General features: G+C 48.3%; 2 protein-coding genes across 3 annotated transcripts; both read right to left on the bottom strand.

The window, feature by feature from the left end:
* Positions 1–1,067: 1,067 nt before the first annotated feature.
* On the bottom strand, positions 1,068–4,532 carry LOC103972221 (long-chain-alcohol oxidase FAO4A-like). The gene is made up of 4 exons (XM_009386481.3): positions 4,409–4,532; positions 3,989–4,315; positions 3,635–3,904; positions 1,068–2,936 (listed from the first exon to the last, which is right to left on the bottom strand). The coding sequence occupies exons 2-4, from the start codon at positions 4,262–4,264 to the stop codon at positions 1,113–1,115; spliced, it is 2,370 nt and encodes a 789-aa protein (XP_009384756.2). The 5' UTR covers positions 4,265–4,315; positions 4,409–4,532; the 3' UTR covers positions 1,068–1,112.
* Positions 4,533–13,652: 9,120 nt separating this feature from the next.
* On the bottom strand, positions 13,653–17,863 carry LOC135597688 (superoxide dismutase [Fe], chloroplastic-like). 2 transcript variants are annotated; one of them, XM_065091018.1, is made up of 8 exons: positions 17,616–17,863; positions 17,444–17,521; positions 17,127–17,315; positions 16,544–16,715; positions 16,320–16,438; positions 14,265–14,291; positions 14,154–14,177; positions 13,653–14,068 (listed from the first exon to the last, which is right to left on the bottom strand). In XM_065091018.1, exons 1-8 carry the CDS (start codon positions 17,700–17,702, stop codon positions 13,859–13,861), a joined length of 906 nt encoding a protein of 301 aa, XP_064947090.1. In that variant the 5' UTR covers positions 17,703–17,863; the 3' UTR covers positions 13,653–13,858. The 2 variants fall into 2 exon arrangements, with proteins under 2 accessions (XP_064947090.1, XP_064947089.1); XM_065091017.1 differs by having other exon boundaries at positions 17,444–17,533; positions 17,616–17,836.
* Positions 17,864–18,786: the final 923 nt, after the last annotated feature.

Genomic DNA, 18,786 nt, shown 5'->3' with positions numbered 1-18,786 from the left:
AGAAATCAATCATTTTATATCTTCTAGTGAAATCGAACTCTATATCTACTAAACAAATTTGATGTAATCCCTATAATTATGATATTGCTTTTTTTTTTTCTTCTCCTCCTCCTTTTTTTTTTCTCAAAGAACAATATCAAGAGGGTGACAAGCCGGATCGAGGGACGTCCGTAAGGATGAAATAAGGGATTATGAGAAAATAAAATAAAATTGATAATATGAGAACCATAAATAGTAAAATAATAATTTTTTTATTCTTTAATATTAATAATAAAAAGATTATCAATAGTAAACAAATTATAAATAGTAAGCTTCTTATAACTATCTCTCAACATTAAATAAAAAATATATTTCCCCGTGCGGGCGGGCCGGTCGGTGTGCTTAATGCTTCAAACAATAATGCACATTATGTGTCTTTCTCAACTTATTTCACTTTCACATGATGATTTTGATTTTTTTTTTTTATCAGACAAACCTCTCACTATAATTTTTTTTATGAAACAGCAGAAAAGAAAATTGAAGAAAACGAGAGGACCAATTTAGTTTATAATATATTAAAAAAATGATTATTTTAGGGATTACTTTACATGTGTAATTTATTACGTGGCAACATCTAGAATATTTTAATTTAATTTTCTAGATTAAGAAACGAATGTAAAAAATTAAAAGAAATCAAATTATGATTATGATTAAATAATATAAATTCTGATTGAAGATGTTGTAGAGCTTTTAGGTCCATCAATAAAATAAAATGAACAAAAGAGAAGAAGATTATTTTTCAAATGAAATCAAGAATATTATTTCTTCAAATTTTATTAATATAATATTTGTATTTCTATGTTTCTTTTTTCTTATCGTACTTATCTTTAGTATCTTAATAATTAGTTATCTTTAGTATTTAACGTAATTAGTTATCCTTAATATTTCTGTCCCAGATTCATATATTTATGAAAGTAAAATATTTAATTATATTTTTTCTCATAATTCTATTGACAGAAATACTGCATGGATAAACTGAAGTGAGGTAGAATCAGTATCTGTTTATTTGAGATGATATGTAATTAGCCGAAATAATCCTTACAGTATACATAATTATGGTGATATCCTCTGTATCAGTTGTTGTGATTCTTCTCGCGCTTCGTCCTCCTCCTCAGCTCCTCCAGAACCGAGTGCGCGGTGCAGTAGGCGATCGCCTGCACTGTGACCATGGGGTTCACCCCGAGCGCCGTGGGGAGCACGCTGGCGTCGGCCACGAACAGCCCCTCCACCTCCCACGTCTCCCCTCGGGAGTTCACGGCCGACGTCCTCGGATGTATACCCATCCGGCAGCTCCCCATCTGGTGAGCCGAGTAGACCGGCGTCGACAGATCCATCAGATCTTTCCCGCTTGTCGCTTTCACGAACCTCTCGAACTGGTGCGAGCTCGCCGACCTGACGTTTAGCCGGTCGCCATGGCAGTGCTGCGTCCCGATCTCCTCTGCCCCTGCGGCTGCCATGATACGCAGGATCTTCTCCAGTCCCCTCTGCAGGTTCTTCTCGTCCGCCGCCCCCATGCGATAGCGGATGCATCCCGATGCGTCCACCGTGCCGGACCCTCTGTCCCTGGCAAGGGCAAATATGTGGGCGGTGCGCGAGAACCGCGCCATCCTGTCCTTGTAGTCAGCACCGGACAACCACGGGGTGGCCACTGAGAACAACCCCGGGTGCAGTGCCGGCGTCTGGATCACCGCGCCGTACCCGGACGTCGCGAAGTTGGAAACGACCGTCGACATCGTCGTGAGGATCGCGCCTTCGTAACTGGTGATCTTCTCCTGGTTCTCTTTGCTCGGCTGCCACCTCGAATCGGACTCGGGGAAGTAGCCCCACGACATCACCACCGGATGGAGGTGGAGGTGCCTCCCGATGTTTGCATTCCGAAGGCCACTCTTCTTCAGTAGCACCGGCGTGTTGAGTGCCCCGCATGCGACGACGGTCACCTTGGACCTGATGATGCACCTTTCCTTCTTCCCCCTCCAGCCATCCCTGAACTCGAAGACGACCCCGGCGGCGACGTTCTTGTTCCTTCCCGCGTCCGCGTGCAGAACCCTGAGGGCTCTGCTACCCGGAATGATCACGCCGTTTCCTGACTCAGCCATGTCAACGAGCCACGTCTCAGACGTCCCTTTCTTGCTCCCGTCCCTGCACCCGAAGCAGCACCAGCCGCAGTCGTGGTCGGGCGGCGCGTTCTGCCCAACCGTTTGCACCGGGTATCCGAGCTCGGCGCACCCCCTCCGAAGGACGCCGTTGGCGAGGCTCTCGTGGCGGACTTCGCACTGGACGCCCATGCGACCGCTTACGGCGTCCAAGGCCTCAGCGTAGACGTCGCTGTCGAAGAGCTCCAGCCCGTGCTCATGCCGCCACTCGGATATCACGTGGTCCGGGGTGCGAATGGACGCCGACCAATTGACCGCCGAACCGCCACCGACGGTGGAGCCAGAGAGGACGAACACTCCCAAGTCCTCTGTGGTGAGGACGCCGCAGCCCTCGTACATGTGATCCAGAGTGTGGCGCTCGAGTAGGGTGAGATTGGTCCGGGCGTGGTAGCCACCTTTCTCCAGGACGACGACCTTAAAGCCAGCCTTGGCCAGCACTCCTGCGACCACCCCGCCGCCGGACCCTGATCCAACGACCACAGCGTCGCAGTAGATGGTAGGAAGGGGTTTGCTCTTCAAGCCGTCAGGTTGGCTTTGGGAGGTGACGAGGGAGAGGCCAGCTCTGGACAGGGACGTGCAGAGGACATCCATTGGTCCCGCCATGTGTACCAGTGCCTTGTAGAGCGGCCCGTATCGTGCTCCCTCCTCCTCCTCCTCCTCCGAGCTGCTCTTAATTGCCCGCTTAGGATCGGGCCCGACGTAGCCAATCGCCTCCCAAGCGGGGTTCTCATTCTTCTCGTTCAGCTGCCCATGATCATCTGGAGTTAGATCTTGTAATGGTAAATAACAGTGGAACTTATGTCATTATGAGATTTGTTTCATATACGGTATAAATCATAGAGAGATATTTTAAGCCAAATGTCAACTCAAGGAACTTATGTCCGACTCGATGCAGAATAATGAGCAGTACTGTTCCGATGTCGAACACAAAAAAAAAAAAAGGGTTTTTATTTTTTATATTAAAGAAAGAAGAAAGGATATATTATTTTGGAATTTTCTGAGCAAATTAAGAAGAAAATGATGTTGGAGAAATAATAAATGAGAATGGGATGATCGGAATGCTTACGTTACGTTCCATACATAATTCGATTCAATACATTTTTGACGAAATAACCTTTTATCCACACGTATATTTGATCGACTACTAAAAGAAGCAAGTTAGTGCAAGAGGCATTTAGTGCACTGTTGGAAGGTCAACGTCGAGCTGAATCTGAAAGGATGACCATTTTACTTTGGATCCTTAAAAGTCAACTTTGTTTTTGGTCCTTATAGAAAGATCTCTTAAAACCTAATAATGTTTGTAAATCAATATCAACCTGATGTGCGTCCTGCAGCCAAGCACTGTGCTTAGTTACCGTGCCCAACCATCTCAATGTGTTTTGTGGAGCTAATTCCGACCGCCAGAGCGGCAATGTGACAGAGTGATGATAAGAAGCGCTCACCTGGGTGAAGTAGAAGAGGCCGACGAGCGCCTTGAAGCCCTTGTACAACACCCGAAGCAAGAAGATGCAGCTCATGGACCACGACCGGATGATCTCCTCCCGCCGCGCCGCCTCCACTTCCGGGAAGCTCCGGAAGAAAGGGAAACGGCAGGAGAGGCTGTTCGTGCCGCAGAGGATGAACGTGCCGAACCACGTCGATAGCAGCCACAGCGCGAGCCTCAGCTGCCACAGCCGAGGATGTTGGAGCCTCTCGGATAAGTACCCTCCCACCTGCACACGGTGAACGTTCGTTATTGGTCGGTGGCTAACCAGCAACTTCCAAAAGCTGAATCGTTGAACCAGTGGTGGCCGTACAACTTCCGGTGTTCCGATCATGGACGCGGAGTTAGCGTAGTAGGTTCGGAGGGACTGGTGGGGAGCGTGGGGGACATGGATGGAGGGGAGGAAGGCGTCGCATAGGGCCGCGAGGGAGTCCTTTTCTCGGCTGCTGAGGCGGTTTACTGGCGCCGCATCCGGTCCGCCCCGCGACGGCCAGGACTCGCCGGCCTCCAAGTCCTTCACGGCTCCCGTAAGGGAGGCTTCGTCGGCGACCGTGGTTCGATTCACTCGAACTTCGTGCTCTCGACCCATTGCTTCTTCGCCTCTTCTTCTTTTTGGTTCCCAAGGTTGCACACACAGGCCCTATGAAGAAGAAGAAGAAGAAGAAGAAGTTGACGATAGATGCATGAGAAGTGCAGCAAGATGGATGTATAAAAGCCTCGTCGATCGCCTCACCGGTGAACATTAATTTGGATCGCCCACTCCCTCTACCAAAGTCAGACTCTTCAGAAACGACACAATGGAAATGCTTTAGTGGTGCAGATGGTGAGGTGGGCATGAGCTCGCTGGTCCTGCCGAGAAGTTGTATACACATGTGAGAGATTAAACATACACAAAAAAGCTTCGAGCATTAAAATTCATTTAATATTTAATCGACTATTTATTTTGCCAAGTGCTAATGGACAACATTGACTTTTTCAACTCTCTAACCAATGTAGATTTTTCTTATTTATTTATTATATTAATTGCTCTAGGTAGATTTGAATATGATGAGATCTATCAAAAACTATGCAATATGCTCTTATATACAGTTGAATATGAGATCCATCAACTTTGCAATAGTATCCTAATTACCAGAATATTTCAATATAAGATTCACTTGAATAAAATCTTTTTTTTTTCTTTGGTGGAGGGAAAAAAAGTGGACAAAAAAGCCAGAATTGGAGACTTGATCGAATAATTTGAATCTTAAAAATGATCTAAATACCTTCTACCATATATTATCAAATATATTTATTCTTAAAAAAATAAAATTTTATTATAAATATGTTATTCTTTGTTCGTATTGGTTTTATAATTAAATTATCGGATTTATTATTATACTCTAAAAAAAACCTACTAATTGACTCCTCGATTCAATTAGGCAATCTAAATAACATTAAAGGGGGAGCGTTAACCGTTTACATCGAGGCTCGGAGGTCGAGATGGGATGTGATCGTCGAAGGGCCTACCACCGACGAAGCTTTGCGAACGTTGCTCTCGAGAGTGAATTGCTTGTTTCTCCGAGCCAATCAGTCATCTAAACCCTTTCTTGTCAATCCTTTTGCCCCTTCTTTCCCTCCAGAAAACTCGCACCACCGTCCTTCACGAACTCGAAGAGGCCGGGAAGAGAGCAGCAGCTGCCGAGCGCAGATTAATGGAGAGACAGAGACAGCGAGAAAAAGTAGGATTTGCGAACCAATTACAGACGATGATTGACCAAACTTGTGTTGGATCTGCAAACGTAGATTAACAAGTGTTTCATCGATGAAACTAAAAACACCACCTTATTCTTTTTGAGATTGGAAGTTGAGCCACGTAAAACATCACCTTCCATAAATTGGTTGCTTCAAACGACGGCAGCCCGCCCGGTCCGGACGATGGCGGAGGTCCCATAGTCAACGGTGGAGACAAAAACTGATGCGGGGGGCATCTGTTCAAGCCGTGGCCCCGGGGCCGACGTGACTCGCTCGGCCCGACCCCTCCGACGATCTAGTTAGAAGATATGGAGGGGGTTTTGGGAGGAAGAAAATATACTCCAGTGTATTCAAAGTGTCTCTCCCGTTCGTTTAGAACTCTGGGGTATTTATAGATGAGTTTTGATGTTACCTGATGTGCCCGCTTACAGGGGCAAGACAATACCTCACGTGGCGTCTGACATTGCCATTGGAGTTGCGTGGAGAACCGGGCTGCCGCAGGGTATGGGCGAGCCTCGGTCGATGTGCTCCTGTGCCTCGACCGAGTGCACGGGGTCAAAGCTGAGGTGGTTGGCTGAGGGCTGGTGACGTCGGCGCACGTCGAGTCGGCATCAATGCTTGCTTCCTCAGGCAGTGTGTCCACCTGGCGTGCTAACGTGGCGCGTTGCCATTTTTGCCCTTATCATATTCCCCCCCGAAAGGAGCTATGCGTCGGTTGTCACGCAGGGGGAGTCCGATGCATGGCTTCTGTCTCCAGGTAGGCTGGTCGTGCGGACGCAGTTTCGGGGAGATCGGAGCCGCGGGGGCGAGGAGCACGACGCAGGCGGGCGAACCGCGCAGGCGTGCCTCGGGAGCAAGGGGCCGAGGAGCACGACGCAGGCAGGCGAACTGCGCAGGCGTGCCTCGGGAGCAGGGGGCCGAGGAGCACGATGCAGACGGGTGAACCGCGCAGGTGTGTCCCGGGAGCCGGAGGGTCGAGCAGCACGATGCAGGCGGGTGAACTGCGTAGGCGTGCCTCGGGAGCAGGGGGTCGAGGAGCATGACGCAGGCGGGTGAACCGCGCAGGTGTGTCCCGGGAGCCGGAGAGCCGAGCAACACGACGCAGGCGGGTGAACCGCGGAGGCGTGCCTCGGGAGTAGGGGGCCGAGGAGCACGACGCAGGCGGGTAAACCGCGCAGGTGTGTCTCGGGAGCCGGAGGGCCGAGCAGCACGACGCAGGCAGGTGAACCGCGCAGGCGTGCCTCGGGAGCAGGGGGCCGAGGAGTACGACGCAGGCGGGTGAACCGCGCAAGTGTGTCCCGAGAGCCGGAGGGCCGAGCAGCACGACGCAGGCGAGTGAACCGCGCAGGTGTGCCTCGGGAGTAAAGTGCCGAGAAGCACGACGCAAGCGGGTGAACCGCGCAGGTGTGTCCTGGGAGCCGGGGGGCCGAGCAGCACGACGTAGGCGGGTGAACCGCGCATGTGTGCCTCGGGAGTAAAGGGCCAAGGAGCACGACGCAGGAGGGTGAACCGCGCAGGTGTGTCCTGGGAGCCGGGGGCCGAGCAGCACGACGCAGGCGGGTGAACCGCGCAGGTGTGCCTCGGGAGCATGGGGCCAAGGAACACGACGCAAACGGGTGAACCGCGCAGGTGTGTCCCAGGAGCCGGAGAGCCGAGGAGCACGACGCAGGCGAGTGAACCACGCAGGCATGCCTCGGGAGCAGGGGGCCGAGGAGCACGACACAGGCGGGTGAACCGCGCAGGTGTGTCCCGGGAGCCGGAGGGCCGAGCAGCACGAGCAGGCGGGTGAACCGCGCAGGCGTGCCTCGGGAGCAGGGGGCCGAGGAGCACGACGCAGGCGGGTGAACCGCGCAGGTGTATCTTGGGAGCCGGAGGGCCGAGGAGCATGACGCAGGCGGGCAGGCCACGCAAGTCTATCTCGGGAACATAGGGCCAAGGAACACGGCGTAGGCGGGTTGGGGCCGCACAGGTGTGGTCTCGGGTGGCGTAAAGCCGAAGAGCCGAGGAGCACAACGCAGGCGAGCAGACCGCGCAGGCGTGTTCGCGAGGGCCATGGGCTGACCGCTAGAAGGAGGGCCCGAATGTCGAAGGATCCTCATGGTGCAGGAATTACCACGCAGGGCCATGGTGCAGGCTTTACCACGCAAATCCGGAGCTTACCAGACACTCACCCCTCTTTGTTGGTGCAGGCGTTCATGGTAGGCTTGCGACCTTCCAGAATCGGGCCACGTCGGCCCCGAGGCCACGGCTTAAACAGATGCCCTCCGCATCATTTTGGCGCTAGAAAGAGGGCCGAATGTCGAGGGATCCTCAGGCTGATCCCGACGAACTCCCTGCCGAGGGATCATTCTTAGTAGGGGTGCAGGCCGTGCGTCCCTTGCGTGACCGGCCGTGGGCTGACGACCTCCCCGCGACCTCTGAACGCGACTGGCGTTCATTCGACAATCCGAATCTGTTTCCGCCCGAGGGCGCTCCGAGCGTCCCCTCGCCGGTGTCATCCGAGGCCTTTCACGACCTCGCTCGTCAAGTCCAAGCTCTGACGGATATGGTGCAAACCATCATCCCGCTCGTCTCCCAACCGACACCCCCACCTATGACTCAACCGCTACGGCAACAAAAGCCGCCCGCTCGGGCCCACATGACGCTTCTGGAGCCTTCCACTTCTCCTCGGGTCAGACCGACCCCACTCGGGGATCCAGTAAGGACAAACCCAAGCGGCCGCCCGAAGCCCGAGATATTATCACCGGAATCAACGGACTCCCTGCGAGCCTAGCTATGCCTTCTTAGTCAGCGGCTCGACGAACTAGATAAGGAGTTTCGCAACTCAGAGGGAGAGCTCGGGGTGGACAAACACCGAGGATCTCCGTTCGCACCAGAGATACGAGATCACGCCGTTCCCCCGAACTTCTAGCCCCCTTCTCTGGACGCATACGACGGCGTCACTGACCCAACGGACCATGTCGCCGCTTTCCGTGCCCAACTAGCGCTGCATGGAACGTCTGACGCTTTAATGTGCAGGGCGTTTCCCACGACCCTGAGGGGTCCAGCCCGCACATGGTACGACGGCCCGAAGACCGGAACGATCAGTTCCTTCGACCAACTCGCCAAGGACTTGGAGCTCCACTTCGCAGCCCATGCCCGGCTGAGGCCCTCCGCGGCACTACTCCTCGGACTCAAACAAAGAGAGGACGAGCCCCTCTCACGTTTTGTGGATCGCTTTACCACACAAATCCGGAGCTTACCGGACACTCACCCCTCTCTATTAGTGCAGGCGTTCATAGTAGGCTTGCGACCTTCCAGATTCTGCTGGTCCCTCATAGAGCGACCCCCCACCACAGTACCAGATATGCTCCAGCGAGCCAACCGGCACATCGCGACGGAAGCTTGGGTGACCGCAAGGAAGAGGAGTGACTCTGGGCGACGGACCCCGTAGCAGCGGTCAAGCACCCGCGGTTGCTATCCGGTGTAATCCTCGTGCAAGGAATCTAGCCCCTTTATCAGTCTTTTCCAAGCAGACGGCTCCATGTTTGCCTGACCGCCTCTTGGCTCACGGTTAGCTTTGGTCTAACCCCCCTCTTTTTTGCATTCGCACGACTCGGTCCGAGACGGCCGAGCTCACCTCAAAGCGGCCTGCCCATCTGACCGGTGTCACTCGGGCGCAGACTGCCTGCGCCAAGCTTCTCGGCCCTTCACTGTTGAGTTCATCTCAGCGCGGCCCCCCCGCCTGAGTTGTCTCTCGACCCGAGCCTACCTCCTCGGCTTGCGTCGTGCTACTCGGCCGCATAGCCCTCGTGACCACTCCTGCGCGGTCAGCCCGACGCACGTCGTGCTACTCGGCCGCATGGCCCTCGCGACCACGCCTGCGCGGTCTGCCCATCTGCGTTGTGCTCCTCGACTCTTCGATTTTACGCCACCCGAGACCACACCTGCACGGCCCCAGCCCGCTTGCGCCGTGTTCCTTGGCCCCATGTTCCCGAGACAGACCTGCGCAGCCTGCCTGCCTGCGTCGTGCTCCTTGGTCCAATGTTCCCGAGACACGCTTGCGCGGTCGGCCCTCCTGCACCGAGCTCCTTGGCCACACGCTGTCGGGATCCCCTCAGAGCGGCCTGCCCGCCTGAGCGATGTCCCTTGGCCGCAGCCTGCCTGCGTCGAGCTTCTCGGCCCTTCACTATCGAGTTCACCTCAGCGCGGCCTCCCCGCCTGAGTTGTCTCTCGGCCCGAGCCTACCTCCTCGGCCTGCGTCGTGCTACTCGGCCGCATAGCCCTCGTGACCACGCCTGCGCGGTTAGCCCGACGCACGTCGTGCTACTCGGCCGCATGACCCTCGCGACCACGCCTATGCGGTCTGCCCGTCTGCGTCGTGCTCCTCGGCTCTTCGGCTTTACGCCACCTGAGACCACACCTGCACGGCCCCAGCCCGCCTGCGCCGTGTTCCTTGGCCCCATGTTCCTGAGACAGACCTGCGCGGCCTGCCCGCTTGCGTCGTGCTCCTTGGCCCCATGTTCCCGAGACACGCTTGCGCGGTCGGCCCTCCTGCGCCGAGCCCCTCGGCCACACGCTGCCGGGATCCCCTCAGAGCGGCCTGCCCGCCTAAGCGATGTCCCTCGGCCGTAGCCTGCATGCGCCGAGCTTCTCGACCCTTCACTGTCAGCGCGGCATCCCCACCTGAGTTCACCTTAGCGCGGCCTCCCCGCCTGAGTTGTCTCTCGGCCCGAGCCTACCTCCTCGGCCTGCGTCGTGCTACTCGGTCGCATGACCCTCGCGACCATGCCTGCCCGCCTGAGCGATGTCCCTCGCCCGCAGCCTGCCTGCGCCGAGCTTCTCGGCCCTTCACTGTCGAGTTCACCTCAGCGCGGCCTCCCCGCCTGAGTTGTCTCTCGGCCTGAGCCTACATCCTTGACCTGCGTCGTGCTACTCGGTCGCATGGCCCTCGCGACCACGCCTGCGCGGGCAGCCCGACGCACGTCGTGCTACTCGACCGCATGGCCCTCGCAAACACGCCTGCGCGGTCTGCCCGCCTGCATTGTGCTCCTCAGCTCTTCAATTTTACGCCACTCGAGACCACACCTGTGCGGCCCCAGCCTGCCTGCGCCGTGTTCTTTGGCCCCATGTTCCCGAGACAGACTTGCGCGGCCTGCCCCCCTGCGTTGTGCTCCTTGGCACCATGTTCCCGAGACTACCGGCGCGGTCGGCCCTCCTATGCCGAACCCCTCGGCCACACACTGCCGAGCTCCCCTCAGAGCGTCCTGCCCGCCTGAGCGGTGTCACTCGGTCGCAGCCTGCCTGCACCGAGCTTCTCGGCCATACACTGTCGAGTTCACCTCAGCGCGGCCTGCCCGCCTGAGTTGTCCCCCGGCCCGAGCCTACCTACTCGGCCGCATGACCCTCCTTCTAGCGCCAAAATGATGTGGGGGGCATCTGTTCAAGCCGTGGCCCCGGGGCTGACGCGGCTCGGTTCTGGGGCCCGGATGTCGGGAATCTCGGGAAGGCGTCCCTCGGGGTCTCCCTACGGTCGGGATCGGTCGTTCGGGTCGGGAGGAAGCTCCGCGGGAAGAGGTGACACCGTCTCGCACCTGCAGACAAGTCGGGCCGGGAGCTCGGCCCGACCCCTCCGACGATCTAGTTAGAAGATATGGAGGGGTTTTGGGAGGAAGAAAATGTACTACAGTGTATTCAAAGTGTCTCTCCCGTTCGTTTAGAACTCTGGGGTATTTATAGATGAGTTTTGATGTTACCTGATGTGCCCGCTTACATGGGCAGGACAATACCTCACGTGGCGTCTGACATTGCCACTGGGGTTGCGTGGAGAACCGGGCTGCCGCAGGGTATGGGCGAGCCTCGATCGATGTGCTCCTATGTCTCGGCCGAGCGCACGGGGTCAAAGCTGAGGTAGTTGGCTGAGGGCTGATGATGTCGGCGCACATCGAGTCGACATCAATGTTTGTCTCCTCGGACAGTGCATCCACCTGACGTGCTGACATTGTACGTTATCATTTTTGCCCTTATCAAAAACCTGACCTAGAGGTCCAGGTGAGGGAGACAGCATTTAGCCCGCAGTCTCCGGCGGACGTCTCGTCAACACGCAATAAAAGAACATCGACTTTTGTGCCAAGGTGTGAGAGATTGCCACCCACGGCTGCCGCACCATAAGAGAAAGCTGACAGCGAACAGTTTGACTCATAAAGTTGCTAGCTCGGGTGGCCAGGACAGATGGACCCACCTCGAGAGTGATTGGTTCATCGGTCGATGGTGGCGAGCTTCGGAGATTCAACGGAACAGTTAGTCGGTAGGCCGTGATAACATTCTGTGGAGATGTAGCAATTCCACGGCGTTGCAGATAGTCTTCGATTCCATTCGATCGTACGAAGACTTAAAGTCAGTCATTTCTGATTTCAAGATAACAAGTCTACCGAAACATCTCATGATTTGATTGGATTGTATTGTAGTCTTATATTAGTCTTATAGTTAACTTGGATCAATAATTTATAAAATTATATTAAAAAATTAATCCTAAATAATATTAAAAAAATATTCATAATGATACATTTGATTAACAGATTTAGATAATTTTAAAGAAAAAATTATTTTCAATAATTATGTGATGGGATAGGATGATATTGATTTGCATATCCTTGTAGTTCAGAATCGTGTATCCAAAAGTAGTAAATTATTTTACGATGATAGTATCAATCTTACATGAATATTTTTTGTGTGAACATGGATATGCCAATATTTCACCTAAAAATAAAATAAAAATTAATATTAATAATTTAATATTATTTGAAAAACTCAAAGTATTAATATTATATTATTGCAATAGTACTTCCTTCATTATATTTTGGAAAATATCCTTATATTTTTTAGATTAAATTATTATAAATGACTTGAAAATAAATAATTTACATTGGGTGAATTAGATCTTGATTAAATTAGTTGAAAGGATCACCAACTTAAAGACTAATTACATTCTACCTTTCTCTGATTAATTACCTTTAATATCTCGATCCCTACACTTAAAAAAGTTTTACTAGCATCTATCTATATAATTATAAAAGTAAAACATATATATCTATTTAACCTAACGTTGTTGCTTTTATCAACAAAAATATTAAAAAAAAAAGTAAGAAGATAATTTTAATATTTTAGCTAGTGGTGGCGGACGATGGCACCACTAAGAGTTGTGGATGACTATTGTGGATTAGAAGAGCAATAATAAGAAGTGAGAGTTGCTTTGCAACTACGTTAACACTGACACAATTATCAAGTGATCCTTTTGCCACACTACATCTGTATTAGTATCAATGTGGTTGTCGAGCAATGAAAGGATTATCAATGCGACCGTCAAGTAGCACCACTTTGTAATTGCATTGATAGTTGTCTAGTTGTACCACTTAGTATTTACATCGATGACTCTTTCGATATCTGTTATAGAAAAATATGTATAGCGGAAGAACAGAAAAAATAAAAACTCAAATATCTCAAAAAGATGTTCATTGTCGTGAAGATTGATGTCCAAAATCCGTAAAAATCGAAAACTACATATAAAAAAAATAATTATATTTTACCTAGGGATGGCCGGTTGGGGATGAGAATTCTTTTGTACATTTATTTTGGATCGTCGAACCATTTGAAATCTGAGTGCTGTTCATAGGGTTTGATCGATCATTCTACATTGTAATCTTGTTTTCTCATTTTATTAGTCTATTTTATTTCTCATACTCTATGAACAATCTATCATGCTACCTAAGTTGATATCTTAGATTTATGTCGTCTTTCTTATGACCTTTAAAGTGCTTTGTCTGGATAGGGGCATCACATAGCCAATTTGATTTGTCTCATTCCTTAAGACCTTGTTGATATCTTAGATTTATTTTATCGTTTTGTTTTCAAACTCTTTTGCAACTTAGAAACCTTTAAACATTCCTACTAACTAAAGTATGATAGAGAAGTTGTCGGAGATACCTTACTGTCTTATTCTATCTTACAAGAAACCTCTCGGTCGACGAAACCAATCCCGTGATTTTGCCTCCAAAGAGAACGATTGAAAATATTCATGTATGAAATTATAAAAAAAAAAAAAAGAAGATTTAGAGAATAATTTCATATCGCTAAGAATTGAAAGAATCCGATTATGTATACTTGGTTAAATTGGTATTTGACCTGCTAACGTTGACCAATTTGACTGAAACTAATCATCTTAAATTTCTAACACAAACTAAAACTTCCTTCAACCAAATGGCAAATAGAACCACAACCAGAGCCGCCAATATCATATGGATACATGTATGCTTTCTTCAATTACATAGTCTGTGCACTTCTGAGACTAGCTCATTAATATACTTGCTAAACCAGCTAGAAGTTCAATCCCAACAAAAAATGGTACGTGCAACACCACACTCAAGGTAAATTTCCTACAGTTTCACATCACATTATCTGCAAAATTATGTTTTCATTCAGCCTCCGAATCATCGGTATCACTATCCAGGTACATCTCCACCGCTTCACTGTGGGTAACCGCTGCATCGTCTTCTTGTCTTCTTGTTTCATCTTCTCGGGCTCTCTCAGCTGCTCGCTCTATTGCAACATCAAGCCTATCGCTGACCACCTCCCATGAAACGAGTTTTTCCAAAAAGATGGAAACATAATCAGCTCTTCGATTCTGCAGAACAAATGCTCTCAAATGTGATGCTGTTACTCGTTTATTCCAAGTGCGCATGCATAAACCAGAGTTTATGGGAACTGACCTCGTAATCAAGATAGTAAGCGTGCTGTGTGGCCAAACAAAATTTGCAACAGGGTCAAGTTACAAAGTAATCTGGAAAGGTGAAAGTAAAATAATTCATAGAAGAATTTACCTCCCAGACATCGATGGCAAGGAGTGGCTGCAACAAGACAACAATTTCTGGTTAGATCTGAACTAATCAGTAGAGATTACATAATATGAATTACAATAAGGTAAACAGAGAACCAAAGTTGTCACAAATATAATTTGAATATGGATAGAAATATCATCTTACTGACACAGTGACTTGATGATGCAGATCTAGCCAAATGCCTAAAAATTTAAAAACGATCAAGATGTGGTGTCAATAATCACAAGGGCTGTGATACCAATCATAAAGATGTATGGTTAACCTACCGGTTCAATAGTTTGTATTCAATTAGAGTGATCTAATTAACCTACCAGATCAACAATTTGTAAAACATGAATCTTGTCTGTAATGCTTAAAGACCAAGTTATTAATCGAAGGCAAGTTCACCCATACCGAAGAACCCATTCTTTCTTCTTAATGCTAGATTCGATGAACAAGTTTGGTTTGCAACTAAAGGAATCATTTCTGCAGCACAAGAAAGTTGGATCAGGATATCAAGAGTCTAAATTCCTCCTAGTTATTATTATTGTATCCACTAACAGTCCAATATTTCAAGCAAATCTTGTACTTCCTAAAAAGATTCAAAAAGATTATATTTAATTCTAACACAGAGTTCTTTAAAGAGATACATACAATTAATAGGGCATAGCAATATAGATATGAATATACATGCAATCATTTATAGTTTTCCTTTCAAATTTGTTTTTTTTTTTGTCAATTTGATTTTGTACGAGATATATCATGCTATCTTTGCCTTGTTGATGAGTCCAAATATCAAAATCCTAGTTGCCAATCTATAAGAAAAGAGAAAAAAGAAAACAGATTTGGTGTACTTTTATTTATACTTCCGTACAGCAAGCCAAACTCTAGAAAAACACAAACTTAAGTTAACAGAGGAGAAATGACAATGTGCGTTGGATATCCAATGTGTATTATCATTCTCGAAATAACAATGTGCGTTGGATATCCAATGTGTATTATCATTCTCGAAATAAACACAGTCAAACAAGAAACTGGTGGCAGATCTAAATGGGGAAAAAATGATGTTTTGTTAAACCCTAGATTCATGGTTCCAGTGATCCCAACCCTGCTACATATGTAAACTTATATCATGATCAAGGATTCAAATTTTGAATCGTGCCACCCGTACCGAGCGGTACATACTGGTCTGCCCACTACCAGGCAATACGCTTGATAAAGCCCCGTATCAGACGATACGAGGTTGTATCGGACGGTAACGGTCGAAATTTCGATCATTACCACCCGGTACAAATTTCGACCGTTACCGCGCGGTACACGTCGACAAGGTATAAGTCAAATTTATGCATGGAAGGGGAAGAGCAAGGCAGTGGATAAATTCGAGTAGATGCGATAGAGCCTACACAATGTAGATCAATTTTAGGATTGAGTCTAACAAACATATCGTATTGATATGCAGATACATAGGATCGAGGACCCTGATCCACCATCCGTGGAGGCCTATCGTTCATTTTGGTGGTAGAATTAGCAATCAGATATATCTACATATATGATTATTTAATTCATTTGAATTTTCAAGTGTATATTATAACAAAATAATCTAATAATTCAAATAATTTTCTATAGATAATTGAATATTAATAGAAGGACAATTCGTAATTGATCGAAATTGTAAACCTTGCACAAGGCTATTCCTTAAAGCCCGAAAAAGATATGTGACACTATTCTTACCTAATTTATATTGATTTTGCTAAATATATACTAAATGTATATTTATTTCTAACTCAAAAACCCTATCCTAACTTCTTTTTTTTTTTTTTTTTTTTTTCTATTTTTAGGTACTTTCAGAAGATTTTACGTCTAAATTAGACGTACCGCTCGATACGCCGTACCATAATTTCAAAATGGTACGAAATTCTAAACCTTGATCATGATTATCTCAACAAATAACATTTTATAGAAATAATATTGTATACAGTGGGTAATTCACAAGAACAATTGTAAAATTGTTAGTCACATAAAACCAAAATGAAAATTTTAATTGGAGATAACACTTACAGAGTAATCCCAAACGATAGGATTCACTGCATTTGGAGATTTTAGCACAACAAGCTTGTTGTCCTTTTCTGAAGGACATGGATTAACAGCATTCCCAACATCTAATCTGTTTGCCTTGTCTGATAGAGAAAAAAGCAGGAAGATAAAATCCAATTAAAACCACATTTTTCTTAAATTAATTTTTAGCAGCAGTGCCCTCAGAGATAGAGCAGGTCATGACTTACAGACTAGCCAAGCCCACCCAGAACCAAATTGTGTCAGTGCAGCTCTTTTAAATTCTTCCAACATTCTATCAAATGAACCAAAGTCCCTCTCGATGAGTTCCATAAGCCTTCCAGATGGTCGTCCTCCACCGCCTGGCTTGATGGATTGCCAGAAAAAATCATGATTCCAAACCTAGCAGTAGCACATCCAGAAAGCAAATGAATCACAAACAGCAAGAATGTAAAAGAAAGATAGTGCCAAACATCACTCAATTTAAGTCCTTACAGTTATTTGACACAAGACCTGGTCGTACTACCTAAGCCATTCTAAATTATTCAACAGTGCAAGCTAGAAGAGGCAAACTCACAAGCACATTGCGCGCACCAAAGAATGTTCTACTAGAAATGCACAACAGCAGGGTACCACAGCCAGTAATTGAATCAGATTGACTAATTCACACGCAACACGGACACAAGTGTAAGCGTGATGCATTTAATTTTGTTTTCTTGGAATGGCAAGCAAAAAGACGCCGAGACGGCTGGAAAGAAGATAAAGACAAGAAGTAGGAGTCTCCAGGGTGTCAGGATGATTGATTACTGTTACCTGGGCGGCATGGACGAAGAGAGGGAGGGGGTTGCCCTTGTTGTAGGAGACGACGACGATCTCGTCCAGTCCCATTCCGTCCAGGTCCGTCCCCGCGATAAGATTGTTGAGGGAGGCAACATGGGCACGGTGATGCCTTCCCCAGTGGTATTCCAACGTCTCGCGGCTCATGTGTGGCTCCAAAGAGCTCTGTGCCCACCACCACCAGATGAGAAAAGAATGAGCCATCATGCCGGACAGACAGAGGAGGAGGTAGAATTCAAAGGCGCTACGGCAAAATCATATTTTGCTATTGCGTGGTAAGGAGTCAGATTTACCAAGGAGTAGGGAGGAGGCTTCAGTTCCAACTGGGCGGCGATTCGTGCACACCGCGGAAGGCGTCGGCCGCCTTCCCTCTGCCACGAGAACTGGTAAGGTCAGAACAAGAAGAAGAAGACGGGGGGGTCTTTGAGGCATAGTGTCGTGGGTGAGAAGGAAGGAGTTGCAAACCTTAATCTTCGACCACCGGAATGACAGTGGCGGCGGCGGCAAGCTGGCCCTCACTCCTACACAACAGGAAAGAGTATGATGCTGCATGCTTCTTTCAGCTTTCCCCCTCCGCCGGAGGTGCTTTGGGTTATCTCCTCTGGCTTATTTCTTCCTTTCGGTGGGGGGGGACGGCCGCTGCAGCGGAGATGGACGATCCAACGGTGCCCACCAAATGTGTGATGACGGACACTTGATTTATTATATCAAATAATATAAATGACGAATTCGAATATGAGATCAATAATACCAATCAATTCAAAATTAATATGTCTTAAACTAATATTTTTTTTTTATTTACCTTTTATAAATTACATTTCATATTATATTTATCTTGTAGAATTTTAAAAGTTAGAAATTTGTGCAACGAAAGTATATGACCATAAAAACAATTAAATTAAATTTCAGCATAAAAAATAAAACTTCAATCGAAATTAATTATTTATATAATTAATTAATTAAAGTTTACGTCTCTCTCTCTCTCTCTCTCTCTCTGTCTCTCGTTTTGTTCCCTTATTCAAGGCTGTGCTATCGAACACTCCTTTATGCCTGAACGAAAGATTAGATCTTTGAAGGAAACAAAATAAAGGGGGGGTTCAAAACCTGCAAAAACATCATCAACCTGAAAGAGACGGAGATCAAATGCGCATCGGAGAAAGGAGAAGGAGCGACGAAAGTGAGGAATCCATGTTGGAGAAGAGGATCACGTGCAGAGGTAATGAGGGTCGAAGCCGGTCCTCTGCACGTGACCTGCTTCTCCAACAAGGGTCTCCTCACCTAAACAAGACCGTCCATGGACGCCTTCGAAGCATCAGTCGCAAGGGCGGCACCTCCTCTTATACAGCAGCACTACACAGGGGGAGAGGAGGAGGGAATGGAGTATAGGAATGGATCTGGCAATGGGAGAAACGTATGGAGCATGGAATGGGGAGGCCCCTCCGCCAGTCTCAATGTTGGGCCTGCAATGCCAAAGCACAGAATCCTCCTCCTCCTCCTCCTCCTCCTCTCGCTCCTTCCCTGACGTTGTTCGTTTCTCTACAAACGTACAACCATGGCAAGGCAACCCACCTAATTATTGGAAGATTAATGATGGTGTTGCATCAATGATAGATATTGAGTGCAAGGAGCCACCTGA

Source organism: Musa acuminata, chromosome BXJ1-11 (genome assembly GCF_036884655.1).
Source record: "Musa acuminata AAA Group cultivar baxijiao chromosome BXJ1-11, Cavendish_Baxijiao_AAA, whole genome shotgun sequence".
NCBI classification, from domain to species: domain Eukaryota; kingdom Viridiplantae; phylum Streptophyta; class Magnoliopsida; order Zingiberales; family Musaceae; genus Musa; species Musa acuminata.
This window is presented reverse-complemented; position numbering and strand designations above follow the sequence as displayed.

Excerpts from the sequence above, each read along its gene's own strand:
- LOC103972221 (XM_009386481.3), bottom strand. The coding sequence starts at position 4,264 with ATGGGTCGAGAGCACGAAGTTCGAGTGAATCGAACCACGGTCGCCGAC. Across the intron at positions 3,905-3,988 it reads TGATCGGAACACCGGAAGTT|GTGGGAGGGTACTTATCCGA; the intron begins GTACGGCCACCA and ends CACCGTGTGCAG. Across the intron at positions 2,937-3,634 it reads GCCTCTTCTACTTCACCCAG|CTGAACGAGAAGAATGAGAA; the intron begins GTGAGCGCTTCT and ends GATCATGGGCAG.
- LOC135597688 (XM_065091017.1), bottom strand. The coding sequence starts at position 17,702 with ATGCAGCATCATACTCTTTCCTGTTGTGTAGGAGTGAGGGCCAGCTTG. Across the intron at positions 16,439-16,543 it reads TGGGTGGGCTTGGCTAGTCT|ACAAGGCAAACAGATTAGAT; the intron begins GTAAGTCATGAC and ends TTTCTCTATCAG. Across the intron at positions 14,292-16,319 it reads CTATCGTTTGGGATTACTCT|CCACTCCTTGCCATCGATGT; the intron begins GTAAGTGTTATC and ends GTCTTGTTGCAG.